Below are 27,924 nucleotides of genomic sequence, written 5' to 3'. Positions count from 1 at the left end.
AGAAACTGGAGAGCTCTAGCTGATATGAAGCATAAGTGGCTGAGGTAAAGAAAATGAATTATTGAAATCATGGTCAAGGGGACATTGGGGGAAACAGTGAAACTTAGAAATACAGCAGAAGGAAAGCTGTACTGCAGACTGCCTCACTTCTTAGAGTTGAGAGATCCTTGTCCTGGAAAGGAGAATAAAACTCTCCAGAAGGACTTCAGGAGCAAAAGTCTCAGTCTCATGTCTGGGAACATGATTATAATCAAATATTTTAACTTAATCATGTTTGATTTTTCAGGAAGAACTCATCAACCTGAATTTTCTGTACTTGTCACAAAAATATTCCTTGTATATTATAGTTGCAGTCAAACAGTTGACATTGAGTAATGTGCTCTGTTTTGGAATAGATGTGTAACTCCTAAACAGTCATAGTTACTATATTAAGCAGGACTTACAGCATCAACTAAAATAAACAGTTAAGGTTTCTTTTATTAACTAATTCTCTTCACTACAGTTTATTTGCTGAAGCTTTTCTAGGTAGCTTTTCCAGTTTAAAGATTATTTGCTGTCAATCTGGATAAAAGTATAATTGTAATCTACTATCACAATGAGGTTAGCATCAAGGGGAGAAAATTTAAGTTTTCATCTGAATACACTTGCTTTTTTCCTGTACCATTCTGTCTACATCAAACTCTTAACCTGTTTAATGGTTGATACAACAAAAACCTGTACCAAGCAAGAAGCTGGAGTCTGGTTTACTGGTCTTTTTCCTGTCCGTAGTTTTGGTAATTTAGTTCCTGCTGGTGTTACCGTGTCTGCTTTAAAATGAAAAATAAGCACATCCAGAAAACACAAAAGGTCAAAAACTGCTTGTTTAGTTAAAAATTGCATTAAAATTTAATAATACCTTTTGAATGTGTGCCACAGGGTTCAGTGCTTCACATCGAATTTAGAATCTAAAATGTGTTAATACTTCAGTAGACTGACTACCTTACCTGTTTTAAGTGCAGTAACTGGTTTGGTCAGGACACTAAAACTAAGTGAAGCTGCAATGTTTGTTGTACAAAAAACCTCTGTTGAGCCTCCTATGAGGAGGTCTGCTGCTTACTTGACCCTAATGAAGCACAAATATTCTGCCTCTGTACAGGTTACATGTGGGGATTGAAGAGCAAATGACTTCTTGCCTTGCTCAGCTTTGAAACTGGGGAATCTGTTTGCACTGCTTTGGTGCTGTTTCAGCTCTCACTTTTGAAATACTGGCTTCAGCTTTTCCAACCCAATTGATTCTACTTGAAATGTCAATGGAAGTGCATTTCAAGTGGATCTACTGGTTTGTTCCATCAGCACATACTGCACTAATCCTTGTGGTCTTACTGAGGGCGTTCTGCTGTTGCTGCAGAAGTGTCCGTGTCTAAGAGGGCAAAATGCCACTTGCATACTGGTATTGCAGGACTGTGTTTAAGGCTGTATAAAACTGCCATGTTCTCCCAGCCCCTGGTGCATATCCCTGGCATTGTGTTTGAGCCATACATGCTTCAGATGACCCTGTCACAAGAGGCTTTTTTGTATGTTGTTTTTTTCCCCCACTTAGTGTGGTAGCCTTGAAAATCACAGATACTGATGAGTGTGTCTGGCTGAGGTTTTGAGGTGCTGATAAGAGATGACCAAATGTGTTATTTGTAGCTAAAGTAAACAAAACGCACTTGAGCTCAGCTTCAAGGTTAGTTTATGGTTCAAGTAGCATTGCTGAAATTTTATATTGCAATGCTGTTTAACTTCCTACACTTCAGATATATTGTTTTGTTATATATTAGAAACAAGTGATATCTTGGCATGAAGAGGTATTAGCACTATATGGTGATTGTAATTTAAAACATGAGTCTTTATATATGAATTCTGGGACATCCACAGGAAACAGTAATTGAGGATACATAGTAACTTATTTTGCACTTTCAAATTTTGAGATTGCTTATTATGCCCAGTGACTACAAAAGCATGTACATAAGCATGTAGGCAGTTAAATGCCTCCCTGACATCTGATCCCGTCATATCTTGGAAGCTAAGCAGGGTCAGCCCCGGATTAGTACCTGGATGGGAGACCTCCTGGGAAATGCCGGGTGCTGTAGGTTCTAGTCCTGAGGACTTCACTGTCACTGTCCAAGCTCGCTCGGCCGTGGCAGATGAACCTCAGGACTGAAACGGTGGGGCCAGTTCTGCACACGCTGAGCCTCACCTAAAATCCACTGCGCAGGCTGGAAGGGCACACCCACGTGGGGACAGCCCTTCCCACATCTTCATTCGCGAAGCCGAGCCACACACACATAAGCAAGCATTTGATTTTGTTTGTCAAAGTAGTTGCTCTTTTCATGCTCACCTAAAAGCTGTCAGTTAGAAAAGATTGTAAGAATTGCTCCAAGTAGCACAGAGTATATTGAGATCTGCTCAGAATAGATGAAGAACAGTTATGTCAGACATTGTAGAAGTGCATATGTGAAACAGTTTTTACAGAGCTGACTTACAGAAGTAAATACATAACAAATACAAGTTTTCTAGTCTAGGCTTTTTGTTTTTCTCAATGTATTGAAGTTAGTAAAAAAGGTAATCACAAACTGTTCAGTCTGTGCTTCGTATCCAGCTCTGTATGTGAGTATTTCTGCCTAACAAACATGGAATGAATTATATGCACTGAACACATCGGAGAAGTGGCAATGAAACAGAAGTTTGGTAGGATTGTCTCTTGATATTGTTGATTGATTTGCAAGTGTTGGCTTGTTGTGTGCTAGCCTGCCTGGAGCTCCTGCTTGGTGAAATAATGCTGTAGCTTTTGCTTCTACTGCTTAGTGATGTGCTTGATGCTTTTGAGCAGCATGTTCTGTGGCAACTTACACCTTCATCTATTGCTTTTGTGGTGCTCTTCTGGAGAAGGAGGTGCACTGTAGTTGTTAGTTTGCTTCAACTTGAGTTTTTGCTTATAGCTATTGTTCTTTCAAAGTAACTAAAGGAGTAGAGAATGAAAGAGGAACAAAACTATCAACAAAAAGCTTGGTTGCAAGGACTTAAACTGGAATGGGAAAACATAGTGTGCTTTTAAAATAGTATTCAATTATTGAATCTGTTATGTTTAATCTATTTTAGATTTAAGATTTTATATTCCTATCAGATGATCAAAGGTATTGTTTTTGTAACTTAAAATGAAGAAGTGCTCCAAATTACTTCAGAGCAAAACTTGGTTCTAGGTTGTTCTTGTAGGAGTGTCTTTATGCTGTCCCAGTTTTGCTGTATTGTGTCCATTTTTATGATGGATCCAGTAGTGCACTTTTGATCTGCTCCTTACATTCCATTGAAGATGGCAGGGTTTGACAGTACGAAGAATCTTGTAAGACAAAAAGTCTTTCTGTTTTATTTTCTCTATGGAAAGACTTGCCTATAAAATAATTATACCAGATAACAGCAGCCTGTTGAACTTTGGGATGGTTTAGTTTAAAGTTGCTGAAATAATGGATTCCAAGGTCTACTAATAAACACTGTGCCAAGGCTGTCCTTTAGTGTTGGCAATTGCATTAACTCTGTCATCTTTTCTTCACCTAAAAAAAGTTAATACAACTAGAAGGTTGTTGTTTAGTAACTTAGTTTTATGCTGTTTTCATGTAATTAAAAGAAAAGTTTAAAACAATCAGAATAACATGTTGCTGAGCTTTACAATGACCAGCAGTTTCTAGAATCAGTTGAAATCAATGAATCATTGAAATGCTGTTTCATAAGATGCTTCATATTTTGGATTTGTGCAGATTCTTGAGAGTATGCCAATGACGGACAAAGTTGAAGAATTACTACAAGTAATAGGCCCATTCTATGAAATAGTAGAAGATAAAAAGAACAGAGGATCTGACCTAACCTCAGGTTCGGACAAATAACTTCCTTTGTGCTGCTAATAATCACAACTCGGTATTTTGCGGGGCTTATTTTCTGTCAATGATTTTAAAGCTAAATGTTGCATCTTTCTGTTCATTCTCTTTACCATATGGCAGTTCGAATGGAGAAAGTCTCTAAGTATTTGGAAGGTAGGAATAATAAATTATGTGTAAATCCATCCTTTCCATTGTTTTGGTGCTGTAGTAACTTCCTGCTAAAGCTTGTGACTGCTGGGCTTGCCACCTCTTTAGGCTGGGCTTTATTTTACTTTTGAGGTGATCAGGCCAAGGGAGCTGCACGTTTAGTCCTTGTCTACAGGCTTTCTGAGTTGCTGATGGAAGCCTCTTCCTGAAGAAAGAAGATTATTTAAAACAAAATGACTCTCCCAACCAAATCTAGTTGCTGTGCCTTTCCATTAAGAAAAGGAACAGTTAATGTGTTCTGCTGCATTCTGGTGTGGCTGTGAATTGTCAGAGTAAATGCAGTTCTGGTAATCCAGTTCTGTCATGTGATTTAAAATCTGAAGAAATCCACAATCAAAACCCATGCTTTTTTAATCATGGCTTCTGTAATACATAAAAGTTTTCTGAGGCTAAAGTTCATGAAGGGAATATTTAAACATTTTAAATTTCTGATGAGTGGCAAACCTAGTGGTGTCATAGCTGCATAAAAATCAGTGTGGTGATTTTTATTTAGCAATACCATTGTGGGAATGTTTTGATCATAACAGTTACTATGTTACAGGTAATGTGTTCATAAGGTTGCCATGTAAGGCTTACAGTTGTTACAGTTGTTTAAGTCTGGCTTAAAATTATATTTAAAAACTGAATTGCAACAAGACAAAACTTGAAACAGTTTTTAATAAACAAACCATAGCACAAATAAATTATTTTAATGTATTTAAGAAGTAGGAGTCAACTAGTTAAGTTACGTTTTGTATGTGTCTTATTTCCTTCTGCCTTGAAGGAGCATGGTTTGGTATCAAGTGTCAGAGAAACAGAAATATTTTTTCATTGTTTTCAGGGAAAGGTAATGGTAGAAGTTTTTCAATGGCCATTTTGAAAATGACGTGGCCTTTTCTCCATTGAAGTTGTGTATACTTTGTGTGTGGGATGTAGTAAGTTTACCTAACAGGTGGATTGATGGGCAGGTTGTAAGAGTATCAGTAGATTCAGGTCAGTGATCTGTGTAATAAGGATTTTCTTAGACTTGGTGTCTATGGCACAGTGCCAGAAGCCACTTCTTTAGAAAAGTGACTTGTCTCGGCACACTGGGAATCATGGCAGTTAAACTGTACCCACTTCCATAACAAGTCCAGCATACTTGTTTTTTAAAGAAGCAGCTTAAATGTAACCCAGTGTAAGTTAAACAGAAGAGCAAAGTTCAGCTCTGCCTTGTTACATCATTGCTACATTGCAGTAATTCTGATGATGTGTCATCATTCATAGTGTTCAAAGCTGCAACGTCTGATTATACCACAATAATTTAAGATAGAACTTTCACAAAGTCCTTTGTGTGTTTTAAATGTGCCATTGCATTTAAGATTTTGAAGCCCTTTCTTTCACACTCCTGCCACTTCCCTGATTAAGAGAAAAGATGGAAATAATTATTATTGTTTACAGTACAGATATAAAAATATTTCACAGAAGTATGGAAGCATCAGTACCTTCAGTCTTCCAGAGAGACACTAAAGAGAGAACTCATGTACCAAAGTTTGTTTGAGATGGTGTAGATGGTGGTGACAGTACTGATAAAAACTGACATGGTTATCTTCTGATTGTGTGTATTCCTCTGCTCCTGTTTCTTTCCCAACTCCCAAGCCCTTACTCTCTGTAACTTCTGTTGTGGAAGGTGTTTTTTCAGGGGTAGGCAATTGGTATGTTCTGGAAACCGGGACCCTTCTCTTGACTTACCTTGCTTCATATTGCACCCCCATCTTCTGATCCGTTCTGTTTTGAGTTTGTTTTCCATTCTTCCATCAAACTTTAATCTGTATGCAGATCATTATCTCATTGTTTAAGAATTGCATGCCACTACCTCAAAACCAACAGTTTCCTGAATTAGTGGAAGAGGTTGGCTGGAAGTTCAGTGTGTATAAGCTGTGGATGGTGTATCATCTCTGGCAGATAGGCCTCAACAGAAAAATGTAGCCTTTTAAAATTGAATTTCTGCTCTTTGTGGTTTCATTGAAAATGTTAATACAAACCATCAAAATAATGTCTTCCTGAATCAATAGAACTTCTGCCTTTTTAATAAGGACCACTAAAGCTTGATGTGCCAGCATTAAAATTACTTGTAACATCTAATAGAAAACAAAGACAAATTTACCAGATCAAAGGGTTACAAATATCCAGGCTTGAATATGTTGGTAAAGAAAGGAAAATAGAGAATTCTCTCCAATAGGGTGAGCAAATCTGAGGATTACTGCAAAAGTGTGTAAATTAAGTGATGTTTGGAAAGGTCATCCTGCAGCTGTGTGAGAAGGTTGAGTTCTCTGGAAAGCTGTGTCAGTCTCTTTCTGACAGGTATGAAGTACTTCTTTACAGATGAAGTTACTGGTAAATTATTTTCAGATACATGAAATGCTAGACATCAAAGAAGAATATGGGCTCTTAGCTGTCACAGCACTGCAGAAAAGAAGTAACTCTTGCAGTATTGAACCCTTTTGTTTGCAGCTATTGGAAGATTGGAGACTCCTGTAAGGTGGATGGGTGCTTTAGAAGAGCAACCTTTTAACTTTTTGCACTTGCTAATAAATACACAAGAAATCTGATGTTCAAGCCAATGCTAAAAAGTCAAAGCTTCAAAATACCATTGCTGAATAAATTTGAAATCTTCAGAATGGGCATTTAGACTTTGTTACTGTGTTATACCTGGAGAAGCTAAAGGTGGGCTGGAATTGTCACCGTAGTGACATGATAGTGGGTAAAAATACTGAGTTTCAGAGCCAACTCATCCTTCAGAATGTTTCCCTGAGAATGTTTGTGGATGTTTTCTTTTTTCTGGACATGAGTAAATCTGAAGTGGGGCAAAAAAATCTGCGCCTGACAGGCCCACAGTGAGTTAAGGTGTATGATCTTCAGTAGAATTTTTCTGTGTACTATTTCTGCTTTGTGACAAGGCATTTAATCTGTTTTAAAATCCTGCTTAATAAACCTTTGCTTTACTTAATGACCCTTTGCCTGTAAACTGAGGAGCAGTAGTGCTGGTAAGCCTTTGGAAAGACTAAGTGTTGCCTCCAGTAATGACAAGTAACACACTGCAGAGGCTGTGGAAAGTTTCAGCATTATAATAATCCTAAATTTTGTCATCCTAATGAGTGTTTTTCTCCTGAAAGCTTTGCTCCCAGCTGTGTTGCAGTTGCACCAGATGAAGGCCTATTGGAGCAGGATGACTTGTATTGCTGCATCTGCTGGTTTTGGGCGGTGCTGATTGCAGCATAGACTGTTTGTGGTAGGAGCCCACACAGGGCACTGCTTCAGTAGCAGCTTGTGGGAATGGCAGAAGCTGGCCTGGCTCACAGGCAGTTGTGGCTATTGAACAATTTGCTTGATGTCTTCCTGCATTGCATGTGGGCTCACTGAGGTCTGTGTGTTTTTAGAACAAGCAAATACATGTAAACATCTGTGTTTCAAAGGCAGTAGTTAGGTCAGCTTTGAAAGCTCAACTATTACTTTCCAGGTAGAAATACTTCTTTTACTCCTAAAATGCAATATATTTTCCAATGTGTTTCTTTAGATTGCATATGAATAGTTTTATCTTTTCAAGTAGTTAAGTTTTCTCAAAGACCACCTCAGGTTATTTTCAACATCTTTACTTTCTAATGGAGCATTTGGTGGCATGCTCTTCCATGAACCTTTGCCATGGAACACCCTCTGTTTGCTTCGTAAGTTCACTTTTTCATGGCTGTTTGACTTCAAAGATACTTGCTAAACAGATTTTCTTCCCTCTCCTTCCACCTTCCTTCACAAGGATTATTAAGGAGCTCAATGGCTATGAATCTTCTTAGCCCTTTGTAAGAAGGAGAAAAAGAGCTAAAATTTCTGCTCTGAAACTGCTGTGGTTTATTGAGTTGTGTTAGTGGTGCACCACAGCTGGGACGTGCATTAAGGCAGGGTAAGTGTGGGACAGCTGATGGGTGCGTGGGTGAGTTGAGGTTTTTAAAATTCCATCCTTTAAACTTCTTTGCTCTTCTAGTTTCCAGTGGTAAGCTAACAGGCATAATCAGGGTTACAGATTATATTCAGGAAGACTAGTGTGAAACTTAGCATAGTAAGTATACTTTATTTTTGTTAATATCTCAGTAGTTTAACCTTCAGAAGCATCTAGAACGTTCTCTTCAGCATTTGCTGCAGGATGGATTATTATATAAGATTAAGGGCTAGGCCAGCAAGTGCTAGTCAGTGGAGGGTCTCAGTGGTGTGTGGATCAGTGTCTCAACATGCTGCAGCTTGTCCTGTTGCAAAATACACCTGCTTCAGGCTTGACACATCAAATCTGAGCCCACTTTGTGACTCAGCTTCAAGCTTGGTGGCTTTATGTCAGTGCTGTCTAACAGTGTTGTAAATTAGGGCAGAGCATCGGTATAGCTCTGAGCCTAAGGATATCAACAGCTCCTTATACAGAGTGGTAGAGAATCTATCACCACAGGGTGAGCAGCAGAGTATCCAAATGTGAAAATGTAAGATTAAAAATTGTTTCTTTCCAAGTTTAGAGGGAGCTATAAGAAGATTTCTTCCTCGAAAAGAAAAGCCTGCCTGTATTTTTTCACGCTGGGTTAAGTCAGCAGTAACAGTTTTGGTGCCTAATTGGTTGTTGAACTTGGATTTTTTCCTTCCAGCCAGACAAGATTTCCCTGCAAAAGGAATGTGAAGTGTCAAAAGCTCTTCTGGTTTTGAGACTCTAGAATATGTACCCACTTGCTATAAAATACTGATGTCTTATCTTGTAGTTAACAAACATCTTGTGATGAGAGAACTGAAATGCAGGTTTCTCACAGCTCTGTTCTACAAAGACAAGCTACAAAGAAGCAGTAGATGGAGGTATGGGAGGCTGGGGAAGAACATATGTAGGTAGTCATATCTTGATTGCTATCAGAAAAGTTCCCAGTGGGTACAGGCTGGTGTTCCATGTGTAACTTTGTTTAGAAAAAATAATTAATCAAAGCCTTTAAGATGTATGAAAAAACTGTTTGTGTTATCTGTGAGCTGTGTTTGATATGGGCTTTGTAAAAGGCTTTCCAGCTGGGAGGCTTGGAGCCCATGGCAGGAAAATAAAATCTTAATGTTATTTCTTTTTTGTTTGGTTGGGGTTTTTTTGTACAGGGCAAACTAATTTTTGATTCAGGCTACAGTATGTGACTCAGCAATGTGGTTTAGTATTGTTTTCAAGCATGATTCAGTTTTCTTTATGGGGTTTTGAATTCACTGTGCTTATGTTTTGTATTTTCTGGGACAAATCTCAAGAATGTAGTAATGCTCCTCTCTACTTGCCATGCAAAGTGAAAGTTCCACATGATGACTGTGTCTCTTCCACACAGAAGAGAGCTTAGCAAGTTCTGCTCATTCTCCCAGAGGGAAATAGTACCAGACTTGGGGACATCCTGGAATGATCTTAGTATTCTTGCAAGTTCCATAAATGTCTAAGAAGCAGCTGTTCTTCATGTCCGTTCTCATGTGTTGGTTAAGGTGTTGACACTAATCTGGCAAAGCCTGGATCCACTGGTCTTGCTGCACAGGCACCGTGTAACCGAGCTGCGTGTGCCTGGTGTACTGTGAACATCCAGTGGCCTTCATGGAACTATTGCCAGTGCTGGGAATGCCTGTGGAAGAGCTGCTCTTCTCCTTGGGCTTCTCTGTTGAGAAATCCCAGGCAGGTTGTCTCTACTGGCAGAAAGCTCAGGAGCGTCAAGAAGGAAATATATCCAAGCCAACCCCCAAACTTGTTAACCTTATTTATATGGGACATACTCTGAAAATTCAAGAGAAAAGGTACTGGTGGTACAGATGGAGATGAGAAACTCCTGAGATGCTGAAAAATATAAAAGTCAGGGATAACTAGTCAATAATCCTAAATACTGTACTTGCAGGTTAATACAAATGTTTGAGAAGTTGCCATTGTCTGTGTTTGTTCTTATCCACAAACTGTTGTTTTGATGTTTATTATTGGTTAATAAAGACGTGAGTATTGTTGATTAAATTGCAGTATTAAATATACTGGCATCTCTTCGAGAGTAAGGGCTTGAAAAGCACATAAGCAGAGAGAGGAATGCTGACAAAACAAGGCTGTAGTCTTTTGGAGTATATTAAAAGAAAAATAAAAAGGAGGAGAGACTTTTTTTCTGTTACAGTAAAGTTTAGGAACACTAAATCACACAAAAAGGAAAAGTGTATGGAGGAAGAGCTGGCTGCCATCATCTGTGTCCTTAAAGTACATTTTTAAGCCAACTTGCACTTAATGCACTTAAAATTTAAAAGGGATAAACCCAGGGTGGTTAAAGTAAAGAATTTAATTTTTTTCTGTCTGTATTTCTGACAGACCCTTCTAAAATCTCTTTTAATTTGTGATGGCAACTTGTTTGAGTACTGTAGAACAGATGTTACAGAGCAGGCTGGGCCCCCGAACGTTTTCTTTGTTGTGTCCTATATTAAAAAGAATGGAAGGAAATGAGGGTATAGAAGCTCTTGTTTCTAGCTGAAGAGCTTATTGCTCCCAGATGCTTCCATGTGCCCCTCATCTCTCGCTGTAGTTGCTTCTTGCAGTATTTTGATAGTTTCAAAAAGGACTTGGAAATGACAGAACATGGTTGCAAAAATGTGGAATTGAAGCAAGGAGCCTTCTTGGGTTGGAAACAGCATGAAACATAAGTGGTGATGGCGAGAAAAGAATTATAGATATGTGATTATCATAAGAGTTTTGTACAGCACACAGGTCTTTTTGATTCTTAACATAAAAATTTTGACAAAGCTTGAGTCTACTTAAACATGGTGTACAGGGAGATCCCTATATAGGGTGACATAAGTGTAGGTCACTGAAATAATCTTTTAGTGGCTAAGATTTTGCTGCTATTGAGCAGACAGTAGTGATATTTTACAAAAGCATATAACATTTATTAAACACTGAGGGCATACACAGCTAGTTCAATGTTTTGTCATGTCTTTCATCCACTGTTGTAGACTGACTGATGTTTTCACAGCATGAGAGGCTGCAAACTTGTGTGAAGATGATACTGTGGTGTACTGGGCTGACTATCAGTACAGATCCAGCAGTGCATGTTAATTTTGTATAAGAATTATGTGCCTGTTCAGAAAACAAAAATTCAAAGCATTTGAGAGAAACCTGCTAGGCTAAGTTTTCTCTGTAAATTGACCTTTAAGCTGGGGCAGATCCACAGAGACAGTTAAGCTCCAAACTCCCATCTGGGTAATAAAAATTGCCTTGAAGTATGGGGAGAGTTAGGAAGTACATACTTATTTTTGAGAAACTTGGCCCCATTATACAGGTAATTGAGAAGAACCGTAGTGCTGCCTTTAAAAAAGTATATTTAGAATGGCTCATAGGAAGTCTCTTAATAGAGCTGACACAAGAAAATAAACATAGTAAAGGCTTGTAGAAAAGCTGTATGTCTGTTCTTCACATCCTTTCCATCTTCCCATTTTCTTTTGTTAAATGCTTCTTGCTTTTGTTTTCATGTTGTTACTATTATACAGCTCTTAGTATATACCATTATAAAACCCCAAAACCAATGCTCCAGGCTTTTACAGAATAGAACTCTTCTATGGCTACAGAGCAGTACAGCTTTGATTTAGAAAACTCTCACAGATCTCACAGTTTGATGTTACAGGCAGTGAGATGAAAATAATAAACCAAGAGGACTGCTGTAGTGTCTAAACTAGGGCAACAGAAAAAGCTACTCACGTTTTGCCTGCAGTTGAAGTGAGTAAATGGAATAAAGGGGTGTGGGGCAGCTGTGTGGGATTAGCACAAACCACATAAGGTTTTAAAAGCTTGGTTAACTTGTGTCATTCACATAAAGAAAATACATTCCTCAGGGAACAGCCATTAACCTACCAACAGGGACAGTAGAAGTCACTACTAGTTGGCTCTGTTTAGCCTTCAACCCGCTCACCCCCAGGATTAATCAGCATATCTGGTGTCTCAGCAGATGCTCAGAGCAACAAGGAGGATGGCAGCAAACCATGGTTTTACCATGCAGTAACAGCAATTGGGGATGGGTCTGATGAGGATATAGCAGTGCAAGGGTTCTGAGGAAAAGCATACCATTAAGTATGGCATTTCCAGTGGCCAGAACTCTGTACAATGATGTATTCTTCAGAGTCTGCATCAACGTGTTGCCTTATTATGGTCTTTAAGAGCAGTGTTGCTAAGGAAGACTTTGTGGAAGAAATAGGATCCTGATGGATTTCAGTTATTCAGGTGTCTCAGGGCGTGGCAACGTAAATCTGTTGCTACATTCTCTCAGTTCCTCCTCTTTATTTAAATGTATGTGATGTATCACTTAGAAGTTTTTCCAAATGAATAATCTCCTTACTGAAAGTAAGTGAAGAAAGACCATACTTTTATGTTCAAAGACATTCCCTTTGAAAGGAAAAGAAGTACATCTTGGAAAAAAGGGGTTTTTTTACAGTATCTTTGGTAGGGTGAGGAGGTTGATGGGTTTAATTCACCTTACTTTGCAGCCCAGTGTTCCTCCTAGTCTTGTCTTTCCTGTTTATTCCCACAGCTGGGTAGGACACATGGATTATTTTGTCGCCACCCCCTCGTTCAAAGGAAAGAGCGATGTGTGCCTTACTATGCCAGGGAAGCTGTGTCTGTGCCTAATGCTCAAGCTGTGAGGATAGAATTGCTGCCTTATCCTCCTCATGCTGCTGCTTCTCCAAGAAACATCTTGAGAACTGGGATTCCCAGTTAATGGAACATTTGTGAGAGATATGTTGGGATTTCTCTTGTGAAACAAATTTCCTTGCAAATAAGAAAGTGTTCAGTGAGGAGAAAATGAGCACGTGATTGCTTATATTCTTGTAGTCAGCAAGACAGACAATTGCTTTTCCAAATCTCTTTTTATAATAAAGAGGTGGGGTTTTTTAATCTTCAGATGGAGCTGGTGGATTACATCAATCCACAAGAGAGATGTGGGGTGCCCACAGAAACTTTAGAAACTTTTACCTTGCAACAAAATTAAGCTGAACATAGTATTTAACATACTAGTTGCTGCTGGCTAGTAAGTTTTGTATTTTTTCGCTTTTAAAATGGTGTGGATAAATGTGGAAACTAGAGGAATGTGGCAATGCTCTTCACTGGAAGGTAAAAGCAGAAAAACTCCTTAGCTCTAAATTACTGTGCAGCAAAGAGAGTAGCAAAGCTGGTTTGGCAACTCCAATATAATTGGATATCATTTTGCTGTTTAATGTTAAGACTAAATGTAAGAATTAATCTTTCAAGACTCTGACAAGGGAATGTAGAAACTATGCAAATGGAATACTGTGGTGATAATTAAAACAGATTTCAGTCTTGGAGTCAACATGTAAGTTATGTGTTTCACAGAAACTGCCCCCTCTTTGTACCTTGGTCGCCCTGTCCTAACACAGAAGGCTTAAATAAATGATCATCAGGATGTATTTGACGCTATCTTTTTTACCAGAAGTGGTATAATTGTCCTTTATATCCTACATATTTTTAAAGAATTGTTACTTTGCACTTCTTTGTCCACTCAGACTAAAGTGTTCGTGATCCTGGGAGTGATCAAAAACGTGGAAAACAAGGATTTAGCTTTGTCTATTTCAAGATTTATTTCTTTAAATATTCATTTAAAAATTACTCAGTGTATATATTTATTTAATCAACTTTTTCACTGAAATGGGAGAATTTGTTTCCATATGTCCTTTGCTAGATAAAGATCTGTATAAATTTGAGTCTTCTTACTCCTTTTTGTGACTGCCTAGATTACAGCAGGAGATGCATGAAATACCATCTTTACCTTATTCAGAATTGTGTTCATATAATTGAATAGAATGTTTCACAATTTGCCGTTGAATTGAGAGCAGTTTTGATGCATTTCAGCCCGAAAGGGAATGTCTATTAAAACACTGACTTCTGGATTTAAAAGAACACGGCCACATCAGTTCCATCTGAAACATTACTGCACTGTACCATGAATACAGAAATAGTCTTGGTCTGAGGCTCAGTAGTGAAAGTGGCCTCCTGTCTCTTCCCAGGGGTCTTTCTCAGAGTTATTCAGAATCTCTGCACCGTGATGGGCCACAAAAGAGAAACATTAAATCAATTAAGAAAAAGCTTACGTAAATAAGCTGTCATTAGTTGGTACATCTTCTAATAGTTTTGTAGAGCTATGACTGATAGTTTGAGGGGGGAGCAGTTACATGTTTGTTTCTTTTAAAATATATATTTTTTTCATCTTTGATTTTTTTCTTAGACCTTAGTAATGTCATGAATTCCACTCCAAATATAAAGGCTGTAAACGGAAAAGCTGAAAGTAGCGATAGTGGAGCAGAATCAGAAGAAGAGGGGCTTCGTGAAGAGGAAGAAAAAGAACTGCAGATAAATGGAAAGGGTATGTTTGTCTCTGCCAAACTTATCCTTAACCCTCTGAGTGGCAGAAGATTCCAAAGTGTCATGAATGCTGTACTTTTTCAAGAGAATTAGATGCAAATACATGTGGGCGTGTGTGTGAACAGTGTCTGTCTCAACCTAGGTTATAGCAATTAAAACTATACAGATTTATGAGCTGTGCCATACAAGTTTTTGACTTGTGTAGCAAGTTCTGGGGGTAGGTTAGATAAACATCTATACCCTGCATTGTTTTGGGGTTTGTTGCTAGTGTGTCTTGTAAGAGCTGTGAATGGCTATGTGGCCTGTAAGAGTGGAATTGAAAATAACTTTTTTTCTTCAAAGAAAATAAAACAGACCTTTCAGTAAGACTCATTTGTAGGGTTGTAAAGAGTTGGATGCTGAAAATACCAGCATATAGTGAAAACCAAATGAAATGACTTATTTAGGCTCTATACAGATTATTTCCTTCAAGGTTATTAAGATTATTATTTATTTTATTATTTATCAGAGAGACCTATTTTGGATTTGCTTACTTATGTTTTAACTATTATCTGCTCTTTATGCAAATCAAATTTTATACTTAGGCTTTTTATAGGAACAGAACAATCTACACAAATGTGAATCTGGGAGCATTTACATGTTTTGACCTACAGATACATTATACATCCAGTCCATTAGAAAAGTTAGCGACTTGAAGAAATGTTTTTTGAGCTATTAGCCCATAGATTTCTCTTTGCAATGTTCTCTTGTTCTTTTACAGGCTATAAGATTGTGAAACCCGAATCAGCAGCTGCTAAGGATTTGGAAGGTATTGTCAGTAATGGCTGTTACAAGGACAGCTTTATTCCAGATATGCAGAATGGCATCCAGACCAAATCTGCCTTGAATGGTTTGAACCCAGAGGAAGACACAAATAAAATGGAGCCAAGCCTAGAAATAGCCAATAACAGTGCTCACCAAGGTATTGTCCTTGCAAGACCATGTTTTCATTTGCACATGTTTTTAATGGAAAATATTCTTGAGAGTTTAATCTGGGGATTCAGAGACTAGCAATGGTGTCTTTTGGTTACCAAAACCAGAAAACTCAAAAAAAAATGTAATTTCAGTTTAAAATAAGGCTTTCTCATAGAATCTCCTACAGAAAGAGAGATGAATTCAGAAATACAGATGCCCAAACCCACAGAAACAGAATTATTTTCATGTAATATCATTATGCTACCTAAGCAAATACTATTTGCCTTTGAAAGCAAATTTGTAGTAAAATAAAAGTCACAAATATTTTATTTATCATTCTCAAAGGCTGAACATATTCTATATGCCAGTTTGTTGAAGCTGAGGTTTAAATATATCATTTTAAAACTAACAACTTCAGGCAAAACTGCTTTATACTAAACTTCGGAAGGAGACTGGAATGAACAAGGTAAAATTAAAATTTATAATGCAGAAATGACAATATGAGGTATAGTTTTCCCACTAGTAAAGGGAAAAATAATTCCTATATTAATACGACCTCTGTATTCAGAATCTAAGTTTAGGATGACAGTGGTAGATAAAAGGGCCATGAATTGAGGCTCACATTTTAATTCAAAGCTTTACTCCTTGTCAGGGTCAGCCCAATTGGCTCACATTTACAAAGCATGTGTGCTGTCCCATTCTCCTGCAGGTGCAAGTGACGAGAATACTGAAGAGGTCTCAGCAACTCAGCACTTAACCAGTGATTCAGACAGTGAGGTTTATTGTGATTCTATGGAGCAACTTGGACTGGAAGAGGTATGGGGGGGTTTAGCTATGCTGGGTGTATTTTGGAACTGGTATGCTTTTTATTGTCATTTGCAACTTGGTTACTGCTGATCTGGCAGTTCAATGCCACCCTGACACCTGATCCTGTCAGATCTCAGAAGCCAAGCAGGGTGAAAGGGCACGCCCACATGGGGAGAGCCCTTCCCCAAATCTTCATCCATGAAGCCTTGCCATGATGATGACTGCTGATCTAAAAGCCTTGAAATTTTTGCCCTCAGAGAATTTATTTGAGGGGAAGGCATGAAAAAAACAGTAGAAAGAAACAATTGTCAAAAAAAACCCAAAACAAACCAGTACAGATAAAATAAGGTCTGTGTCCACAAATTAATTTAGGATCTCATAACATATGTAGGGACCAGAATTCAGCTATTTCTAGGAAACAGGAAGTGTCTTTGTAACAATGAACTTTTTGCTTGCTCTTTTTCTGACCTGATAAATCCTACATTTGTTTCTTAGTATAAAAAAAGAGTAAGCCTTAGCAGGTAGCCTGTAGGCCAGTGCCTATAAGTGACCTAGTGGACCCGATCCTTGTGGGTCCCTTCCAACTCAGAATAATCTGTGATTCTGAATAGGAGATAACAAGAATTTCTGTATTCTCTTGTATTCTCTTCAGTCGTATTGCACATCTCAGACTTTCATATAAGATGTGGGCACCAACTGTACTGCCATAGATTTGACTGAATTTGTGGTCCTGCTCATTGTATATAAACTGTAGTCTTAGTTGACTTACCAGCTTGGACCTCCTTCAGAGGTCCAGTTTAAGTGTGTACTTTGTAGATTGTACTCAAACACCTTGTTTCCTAATTCTGGAGAGGAATATGTGGATGGTGCATGGGATCAGAAAGACCAATAAGCACTCTAATATTGCATCATTCTCTTGCCTAGCTCTTTCCTGAGTAGGTAGATAATTCTTTTCAACAAATCAAAATTTTATCTGGCAATAAAGCATGTTGGGAAAGGTGATTTCATAGAAGTGCTGCAAGCTGTTTTATCTAGGTGATTTCCCAATCATCTTGTTTATTGTTCAAGCTTGTTTAAGGTTCTTTAATTGAAGTGGGTGGATAATTTGTCAGAGTTTCCCAACATACATGAGAAAAGTTCTAGTTTTGCACACAAAAAAAGTTCGGGTGTATGTAAAAAATATACAAGTAGAACTGCAAGATCAATCAGTTCAAAGTTGAAGGGATTCACTTGAAGAATCAGCTTTTTCTTGGAGAAGATGTAGCAAATACTCTGCCCAGGTTTTTGAGCTGCTATTTGACAAATTTGGGCATCAGCTTCCATTTCTTTGCCCCTTCTTTTGGTTATTTTGGCTTTTCCATGAAGTTATTTCTCAGTGGAGGTCCCCAGTCTGCTTCAGTGTTTATTTGTGCTTGTCCTGGCCCTGAGCAAAGGGTTGCTTGAACGGCTGTAAGGCCTTGCTGTTGCAGAATGTGTCACTGTGGCCTGAACAGCTCTTATGTCATCCATTTTTAATGTCTTCTTGTGGTACCACTGATTTTGAGTGAGAAGCCATCAGAACACTCTGCCTTTCTTTGTTTGGTGAGAGGCAGAGGGTGCAGCCAAGCTGCTCTGAACAGGCTGATAGTAAGCAAGGTGAGCTCTATGCCATGAGTGTAAACACTGCCTGCTCAGGGTTGTTGATGGCATTTGACTTTTGACCATGTGGTTCCCAAATTCAAATTAAGAGAATGTTTCACTGTCTAGGAAGCAAAGCAAATTTTCCAAGGGAAAACTGAACGTTTTCAGATCTTGATGCTGTATTTTAGTGATTATCAAGTATTATTGTATGTTGGAAATGTCTGAATAAATCCCAGTGGTATCACTGTTGAGAATATTTGCCTCAAAGCCCTTTTACATCTGAAAATGACGTTTAGACAATAGTAAGTACATTCTACAGGAAAAACAACTTCTCCCCTTAAAAGAAAAATCTTAATTCTGGGCAAAATATTTTCTTACTATGAAAGTAGAGGTGATGTTTCTTCATTTTTAATGGTACACTGTTACATTTCACAGCATTTAATTACTTGCTAATGTTAATTTGTAGCCCTTGGAGAGCATCACGTCAGCTAAAGGATCTTTAAAGCATTCATCCCATATCTTGGATGTAGATCACAGTCTTCTCTTAGAAAATACGGCTTTTCCAAAGCGCACTTGCATGACTTATGGAAATCTCCAATCTGGAAATGCTGGAGAGGGAGTAGCTGAAGAACAAGGTGAAGTCAAATGTGGAGGAGAAGATGGCAAAGCCAGTAATGGGGGTCCTCACAAGGAGAAAAAAGGTGGAGAAAAAGCAGATTTCTACAGTGTCAGAAGAGGGAGAGGTACTGTGTGCGCTGCTTTTGTGTTCCCCCCTCTCCTACCTGCCATAAGTTACTGGTGCCTGAGAAGCACTTGCCAACACTGTCCAGTAAGAGTCACTTTTAGTGTTTCTGCCCTTCACAATAACAATAGATAACGAAATGCTAATTACAGTGGTTAACTCCAGCTGTGTTTTGTGGCACCTGGGTTTTTAGAGATGTAATCATCAAAACCAGTCTGCCTGAAAAGAGTTTTTGTAGAAGTTACATTTTTATTGATAATAGAGATCCATTTTTATCTCTGTAGTGGTTTATTTGAAACCATGGAATGTTTTGGAAAGGTGTCAGTGTCACATTGTTTTCTGTATATTGGAATTTAACCACGCCTTTGCGTGATCCTGATACTATCCATTATGATTCTTAAAACTTAATGACTCTTAATCACCTGTTAGCCCAGATGTTCAGTTTATGTTGGACCTCTGTTCTTTTTAATTCCATAATACTTCTAATACTGTCACTTAGGAGCAGCACCATATTCCAGTGGTCTGATTTGTTAAGTCAAGGATAAAATTAATTTTTCTTGTACAAAACAAAAAAGGCAGAAACTATTTTATTTATCTATAGCATGGCTTTTTTGTATGGCACCTATATGTAATCCAATGCAAAAATTGAAAAGAAAATCCAAATAAATATGTATAAAACTATTAAGAAGAGTATACTGTAATTTAACTTGCAGGCAGAAACAGGATATGGTAGTTGTAGTTGTATCTAGTTTAAGGGAGTATTGTAGGTTTAAAATAATTACTTTTTCTCATCACTGTATTCCAGCGATCTTTGTTTTCCAGCTGGAGACTGCCAAACTTCAACCACAGCTATGCCTCATAATAAGACAGATCTTACTTTCTTTTTGTAAGGGCAGAATTTACTGCTGAGCTTGACTGGATGGGAATTAATAGTTTTTTCCTAAATGTTTTTGCAGTTCTAGGAACTTGAATGATACTGTCACACTGAGGCTGTAAGGAAACATATCATGATATTTCAGTGACCTCTCAGTACTTCAGAACTGTCTGAATACAACCTGTGATGAGGAGTACCCCACTCCTGGGTGGGACCTGAGGGAGGAAACTGAACTGTTAAACATTTTTAATTGAGTTGGTAACCCCTTCTGTGTATTATGTTTCTGTTTCTTCTCCCTCAAAACAGGGCACAGACTTCAGCCTTTAGGAGACGGTTCCCAGAGTGGCCAGATGGGCAGTGGAGGGGACGGGGAGCGCTGGGGGTCTGACAGAGGGCCCCGGGGAAGCCTCAATGAGCAGATTGCAGTGGTGCTGATGCGGCTGCAGGAAGACATGCAGAACGTCCTTCAGAGGCTGCACATGCTGGAGGCAGCTACAGCATCACAGGTACTACTCTTTGTAGTTACTCATTTACCTTTAATTCAATGTCCTTGGATATTCGTGTGCTTTTTCATATGAGAATTTCAGACAGTGTTTTTTTAAACTGAAGACATTTCTGTTATAATCTGTAGTTTAGTCCAACTTAAAATTTCCTAGTGGTACCTGCTCTCAAGAACACAATTCAGGACTTGTTCATGTGAGCAAAAACATGTATTTTGACCTAGAAATAAATCATGTATTATTTTACTGATCTCTGATCAGACTAATCTTATCCATAGTTATTGATACACATCACACAGTCACTATATGCAGATTGCATAGTTAATGTTACTAATACATGATCCCGGAGAATTTCTTCATCTCTAGATCTCAAAGCATGTTCAAAGGAAGTGAGAAATTATCTTAGTCTTTCAGACTGGTAAATGTTTACAGGCAGAACTTCTTATTTCATTTTTCAGATAGCAAGACTGATTCTTCATAGCTTTCTGTCCTTGAGAAGTAAACCAACTTTCCTGGAATTTCACATCATGTACACAAGGCAGGCAAAGAAAGACTTAAGCAATTGTAGATTGATGTAGTGTTTCTTTTTCCTTCTGTTTCAATGGAAATACTGTATCTTTGGCAGGATAGAACATGTGAATACAACTGAACCAGCAACCTGACATTTTGATCTACCTGACAATGAGAGATCTGTACAAGCAGTGTCCTATGGGATGCACATACACCAAATCTGAGGCAGCCAGGGAAAAAGATTTACTAAAACCATGATTTTGGTGTATCACAGCTATTTAAGAATCTAATGTTTGAATACAGATTCGTTTTCTTTTTTTTTTGCCTAAGCAATATACGAAGAAATAGTAAAAGATTCTTCCCCAGAAATTCATGCTTTGCTCACCACCCTTACCTAAGGAGAAACAGAAGCTTCTGTTTCACATTTACATAAATTAAAAATGACCTAGAAAACCAGCTGCTTTGTTTTTGTGGAAGCACCACAATAGTGTGTGGGAATAGTCTTGAAAAGTTTCTGGTACTTCCATTTTCAAGATTGCCTGGAAGATACAGAACAGAGTATTCTATTTCATTTATGATGTTAGACATGGCTGTGGCTCAGGGCAGACTTGAACAGTGCTTTTGACCTTAGTATATAGTAGTGTTGAAACATGTAATGATGCAAATTAAGCTGCTGGGATTTCTGCTCTGAGTCAGAACTGGAACTGGATGAGATTTGAGGAAGTTGCAGTGAGCAAGGGGGCCTTCAAAAACTAGAGAGCTCCAGTAAGTCACACTGATTGACTTCCTAAGACACAGAGATGTGACAAAAATGCTATAAAGGGTAGTGGAAACACGAGAGGTATGTGGTGAAAGGGAGGTTGCACTGAGGTGGGTTCTGTGCACTAGACTGTGGTCTATACAGATTGCAAAGCCTTCACGAGATGAAAAACCTCATGTTTTTGTTTTGTGAAACAGAAATTTTGATGGCACTTTCATTTTTTATACTCACCAGCCTTTGTTTATATTTAAAGGCAAAATCTGCAACACTACAGTCAAATTACCAGCCTGCCTCCTCTGTCAAGGTAAAATACTGTTTTCACCATTTGTAAAAAGAGTGTGTACTGTGAAAAAAGATGAGTTGAATATTTTATCTCTAGCTCTTAGCTCTTGGTATGTCCTTTTTGTATTGTGTCTTCATTGATTAGATCAAAAATAATCTGTCTGAGGAAATTACTTGATAGATTGATCTTTTTTTCTGATGTTACTATTATTTACTGTTTTGGTACTGTAGTGTTTGAAGTGATTGAGAAGTGTGCAGATGGAATTCAACACGTGCACACAGATTGCTGACTGGCATTTTTCCTGTTTTCCTTAGAAGCCGTCATGGTGGCCCTTTGAAATTTCTCCTGGTGTTTTAGCCTTTGCTATTGTATGGCCATTTGTTGCCCAGTGGTTGGTCCATGTGTATCTTCAAAGAAAGCGAAGGTAAATATGTGCATTCAGTAGGACACATATACTTTGTTCAAACCAATGCATAGTATTTTGTGTTATTTAACAGGACATAAAATTCTTTGCCTTGAAAGTTTCTCAATGTAAGAAGGTATTGGTTAATTTGACTTCATATGTGGCATGCTTTGCATGTGGCAATTCATGTTAAATCTATGAAATGTGATGCAGGAAAAATAATTTCAATGAGCATACACAAGTGGGTGAGGCTGGATAGCCTGGCAGCATTTCCATGACATTTTTTGATCCTCTTACTCCTGGTATCTTCTTGATCCATTTTCACTGCTTCTGGGCTCCCCAGTCCCCTTGTGCCATGAGAGGTGTTTTCCTATCACATCCTTTGTAGAGTGCTGTCTGTCACCAGTTTCTTACTTAACATCTACCAGCACCTTACTACGATACTTCTTTAACATCTCCTTTGATTTCTTTCAGCTGAAGGACAGTTGTACTCTCGTCTTGCCTTTCGTCAAATCTTAAGAATCAGAAAATCAAGTGGGTGTTCTCCAGTTGCTGTCTACTTACTTCAGCCTCACACCTGACTTTGTCAGCTCAATATGCTCTTACCTTTTACAGTTTTTTCCTCTATCAGTCTGCAGAGAGTTTGCATGTGTGTACATCTTGGGAGAATTAGCTAAACTTGTTTGAGCTTTTTGATGTTTCATAATTTTCATGGTCTAGTTTTCTCTCATGCAGTGTTCCCCAGAAACACAGAGTAGTTGAGGTTGAAAGGGGGCTCTGCAGTTCATCTGATCCAACCTCAGGGACACCTGGAGCTCATTGCCCAGAGCTGTGTACAGAGAGCTTTTGAGTATCTCCAAGGTGGGAGACACCACCACCTCCCTGGGCAACCTGTGCCCTTGTTTCTCTCTCCTCAGCGATCTCCAGTCCTTTAATCATCCTCATGGCCCTTTGTTGGACTCTCTCCAGTTTGTCTATGACTCTGTTGTACCCAGTGCAGACACAGCACTCCAAGTGTGGTCTCTCCAGTGCTGAGTGGAGAGGCAGGATCACCTCCCTCAGCCTGTTGGGAGGATAGTGCAGCCTGCAATACCACTGGCCTTCTTTGCTGCACAGGCACTTTGCTGGCTCATGTTTGACTTGGTGTCCCCTGAACGCCCAAGTCCTTTTCTGCCAAGCTGCTTCCCAGCTGGGTGGGCCCCAGTACTGGTGGCTGGGGTTGTTTCTCCTCAAGTGCTGGACTAGGCATTTCCCCTTGTCCTTCATGAGTTTCCTGTCAGTCCATTTTTCCAGCCAACTGTGGTCCCTCTGGATGGCAGCACCGCCCTCTGACTTATCAGCCACTCCCAGTTCTGTGTGATCTAAAGACTTGCTGAGGATGCACCTTGCCCCATCACCATTGCCAAGGGTGTTACACAGGACTGGCCCCAGTACAGACCCCTGGCATACACCACTAATTACTGGCCTGGGATTAGGCTACTGTCACTGATCACCACTCTTGGGCCCAGCCCATGCAGTTGTAAACAATACACCGCCCACAAAGACTGCAGGTCTGCCAGGGAGTTCCCCGGGCTCAGAGCTGTCATTTGGGAGCATTGGTGTTAACTGCACTGTCTGATGAAACCAGAGATTGCACTACTGAGACTTTCAGGCAGTTAAACACCTTTTGCTCATTTTCTCTAGTGGTAAATGGAGATTTTCATTTGATCAGCAATGACAAAGGTTTTAAATCAACACAATTTTTTTAGTATCTTACGTGAAGCTCCTGTGAACTTCAGTGTTTTGCTAATTACTCTTGTATGGCCATGTTCTCTCGCTCTGTCTTTGAACAGTTGCTGTTCTTGCAAACCTTTTTTGGTATCTGTTCTTGCCTCTGTAGCACCCTCAATCCATTCACAGGATCAGTCAGAAATCAGTTTCAAGAAAAGCACCCTTTCCAGCAATTTTTCTAATACATTGTCTTAGATGAATAAATACAGAGCTTAGATGAATTAAAAAAATGGTACGTTATTTTTAGTTTGGATTTGTCTAGCTTAAGTTTTCGTTCATTGGATTTTCCTAGATCTTTATCTTCCATGGACAAAGAGCCCATGGTGTGTTTTCCATGGGTCTCTTATTGCTATCACCAAGGCATCTTGTAATCTCTTCCTTAAACAAAACAAATGGAGCAACTGGAATCTCATTTTAAAGTTTGTTTTGCAGTGTTGAGATGGTTCTGGTGGCTCTTCCACAAATGCTCCAGTTTTTCAACATTCTTTGAGTTCTGGACACCAGGATTTGTAGCACAGTTTAATAATGGTAATACCAGTGTGTGATACACAGAGATAGCAGAGCCCCATACTGTGTTCACTCATTCTTGGATTGTATTAAGATGGACTTCGAGGACAGAAACAACTAAAGATTTTTCTGTGTTCTTCAGCTTTCCTCTCTGTTTCTGATGAAGTCTGCCCATACTCAGAATTTAAGGACTGTTTGCTTCTTCATGACCTCTCCATCCGGAGTTCCAGCTCCTTTAGCAATGCGTAGGAAGCTGATCAAGTACACCCAGTGAGAAATTTGGAATTGCCAAACGAGTCCTTCTCTGTTGTCCCATTGCCAGTTTCAGCTTGTACTCTGTTAAGGTGTGCAATCTCTTAGGCAACAGGTGTACATGGTGCCTGTATTGGCCATGGCTGTGTGCTTCTGGTTTTAAAGTAGGTGAACTGACCTGGAGCAGAAACAAGGAGTCTGTGCTCCCACGCGACGTTTTCTCATCCTGCAGCTGTGGAGCCACAACTCCTGAACTCTCTGGCACAGTGGAGTAAATGCCATGGAACTGGTGGAGGGATGGCTTTCTGTAACCACCAGCTTTGTGTTTATCTCATGTCGCTGGGCAGGGGTAGCTCAGCTCACTCCCAGCACCCGACTGTCCAGCACCTCTTAACCAGGCTCCTGTTCCTTTTTGGGGAACTTAGTGCTAGAAACCTGTGTACTTGCACTGGAGCCTTCACTGAAAAAGGCTTGAAAGTAAGAATCCTAAGGGCCTAAAACCAGATGACAGGTATGAGAGTTGTCTAGACTCAGCTCATGATTTTAGAGCCCTCTAATTGTACATTTTTTGGAATCACTGGAATACAGCTCCCAGGTGTTGCTGTGCTATAAGCCAGCATGACACTGACCAATGTGCTCAGGGACTGTTCTGAGGAATTCCACCTGCAGTTCAGAATTCTTAGTGAATTTTGTACTCCTTGGTGCACAAGAGTAAATTTTCAGGTATCTTGAAGCCATGTTATGTTTTATTGGATTGGAAATAATTCACATGTAACCTTAATTGATTGGTTTTAGACAAATGAAAAATTGCCTTGTATGTGAAGGTACAGTAAACTGATGTATTTGGTTCCTCTTCTAGGAAACTGAACTGAGAATTCATGACTTTACTTAAGGACTTCTAGGAGAAGATGGCCCTGGAAAGCAAAGGAATTCTGAATTCTCATAGAATCTCAGAATCTGGGATGATCTTCCTTATATTACAGTAATATTTTGTACTACCTTTGAGCTAAACATTTAAGGACTAATATTATTGAAACTTGAATGATTCACAGCTCCTAGGTAACAAATAAATTTAGTAATTCCATCCTCAAAACCATATGAACATTAATTATTTTGGAATGTGCTTATGGATGGGCCTTCAGTAATTACGGGGCTTGCTGATGTCAGTTGAGGAAGAGAACAACATCTCTGTCAAATAAGAAGTGAAAAATATGTAAAACTGTCACTTTAACATAGAAATAATTTTAAAATCTCAACTTCCCTGCCTGTTTTTTCCACAGGGTTACATAATACCAGGTGAAAGCTCTAATAAAGTATGAATTCTATACATTGTAAGCTGTTGGAAAATTACAATATAGCTGAGGAATTCAACTGGTTATTTTTGCTGCTAAACCCATGTGGGGTAAATTTCCATGTAAATTGGTCAGAAGTGAAGTTAAATCCTTCACCGGTTCTGTAAAATTAAAGGAGTTTTGGGAATTTGTGTGTGTCCTGAAAGTTACAGGCATTAATAACAGGGGGACTGTCAAATGCATGTTTGGAAACTGTGGTACAAGGGATCCGCTTAAAGAGGCTGCACCTTTTTAACTTTGGTAATTGTACTCTTGTTGAGAACAGCTTATTTTAACTGAAATACATAGTTTAGGCACCAGGTGCTTTAAAATGAGATGAAAATTAGCTCTGTAAGTCTATCTCTAAGCTTTTAAAAAGCTCAGTGCACTCTGTTACCAGTTTATGTTAAATTAAAGTTAAGATTTAATCCATTGTGGACTTTTCCCAAATCTCATCATGAAAAATACCAATACTGGTATTTCTCTCTTATGCTTCTACCTACTTTCAAAACAATATTTTCAGCTAATTTTGGTGCTGATATTTCCCCCCTGCTAAGTGTATTTATTAACCAATATACAGATAAAGTTACAACCCTGTCAAGTTTGCTTGACTAAAGCATGCTTTACACTTAATTTTAAAATAAATTAATATATAACTTGTCTAAATCGCTGGAAAAGGCAAATGCACTAAAATGAGATTTGACAGAAAATGTAAGACTTTGCTATAAAGAATTATACCACAACGTAATCCTTGACTAAGCTCTGAATCTTAAAAAAATTCACAATTATTGATGTGCTTTCATTCTCCACCTGACTATATATTAAAAATATTTTTTAAGGAAAGTTTTTTTGTCCTTCCTGAAAATCTTTTATAGTTTGGAAAACATTTTTCATATAAGCTATACTGTATAAAAATGTAATCACAGAATTTAATGTTTCTTTTACCAGAGAAATTTTAATCTTGTTTTTTAGTTACATGCAGGGTTTTTTTAGTTACTTTTCCCCTCTTCTGATTTTCTTATTGTAAAGCTGAATTAAAAATTAAATAAAGTGGTTGTAACCTCTTTGAAGACTGCTGTAACAATCAGATGGTTCATGTGCCAGAGTTGAGGTTTTGTTATAAGATACACTGGAGCAAAGCTGATCCTGGAAGGGAAGTTCTGCTGTGACCTGAAGCCACTGTGCCTGAGCTTAAACTTCCTAGAGTGATTGACTTCTTACCAGAAAAGATACAAACCATACAGGAAGGATACTCTAGTTTGAAGGTCACATGCAAAATAAGGCTCCTGAAGCAGCATGTCTTGTGCCAGGACAGAGCACCCTGCAGTGCCTCCCCCAGCTCCGAACCCTGTCACACGTAGGTGTTGAGCTCTTACAGATGGGACAGACATTCCCACTGAAATAAACCTGAGCTTGTACTATCCTTGTTATTTATTCATTTCAATAAATCAATCCCTTAATATTTTGTATTTTTTATCTTGAACTTTGTTCATGTTTACTAAATGGTGTACATTGGATGCTGTGACTGTACAGAACAGCTGCTGGATGGGTGATGAAGAGTCAGTCTCAACCTTAAAAGTTGTAACACAAAACAGCAACACTTCTGTAGCAATTTACTTGTAACTCAGAACTAGGCCTCAGCCTCTAGGGCCATCTTGAACTCACAGTAACTCAAATGCATTGCAAGGTAGCTGGTATTCAGCTTAAAGGTAAGGAAAACTGAATTTTTTAATCACTTGCTTAGGTACAAAAAGCTTGAATGTGGAGGAAGCGGCACAAAGCAGATCACTGGAGCTCAGAACTGGTAGTGGCTGTTTGTGCCTCAGGAGGGCTGGCCATCAAAACAGTTCTGCAGTGCCCTGAAACAGCCAGACCCAGCTCAAAATTGCACTCCTGAAGCAAACATCAGGCTGGTTTCCTGCAGTGAACCAAGCTCCATCTAAAAAGCAGAGGTTTGCTCTGTAACCAGATTGAAGACATTCCACCCAGTTAAGAGAAGCTAAACAGAGCCAGGTGTAAGTGTGTGCACAATGCAGCTGTTCCACGCCCTGAGCCATGTTTGTGCTCTGGTTCTGGTCCTGTAGCAGCACAGCAAGTGCATCTTTATTTGACTCATTCTAG

At 38.8% G+C, this 27,924-nt stretch overlaps 1 protein-coding gene across 2 annotated transcripts in view; it reads left to right on the top strand.

Moving 5' to 3' along the window:
- The window catches only part of ACBD5 (acyl-CoA binding domain containing 5), a 30,741-nt gene extending 3,473 nt beyond the window's left edge, over window positions 1-27,268 (top strand). Inside the window, exons 4-13 of one of the 2 annotated variants that reach the window (XM_071560067.1) lie at window positions 3,777-3,888; window positions 4,017-4,049; window positions 14,354-14,491; window positions 15,251-15,451; window positions 16,154-16,260; window positions 18,338-18,614; window positions 19,794-19,993; window positions 21,511-21,561; window positions 21,855-21,964; window positions 25,332-27,268. In XM_071560067.1, coding sequence (XP_071416168.1) covers window positions 3,777-3,888; window positions 4,017-4,049; window positions 14,354-14,491; window positions 15,251-15,451; window positions 16,154-16,260; window positions 18,338-18,614; window positions 19,794-19,993; window positions 21,511-21,561; window positions 21,855-21,964; window positions 25,332-25,344 — 1,242 coding nt within the window. In that variant the 3' untranslated portion in view covers window positions 25,345-27,268. The remainder of the gene's footprint in view (window positions 1-3,776; window positions 3,889-4,016; window positions 4,050-14,353; window positions 14,492-15,250; window positions 15,452-16,153; window positions 16,261-18,337; window positions 18,615-19,793; window positions 19,994-21,510; window positions 21,562-21,854; window positions 21,965-25,331) is intronic. The other variant, XM_071560068.1, reaches the window with a different exon arrangement.
- Window positions 27,269-27,924: the final 656 nt, after the last annotated feature.

Source organism: Pithys albifrons, chromosome 7, assembly GCF_047495875.1.
Source record: "Pithys albifrons albifrons isolate INPA30051 chromosome 7, PitAlb_v1, whole genome shotgun sequence".
NCBI classification, from domain to species: domain Eukaryota; kingdom Metazoa; phylum Chordata; class Aves; order Passeriformes; family Thamnophilidae; genus Pithys; species Pithys albifrons.
Note: the sequence above shows the minus strand (reverse complement) of the source record. Positions and strands in the feature narration are given on the sequence as shown.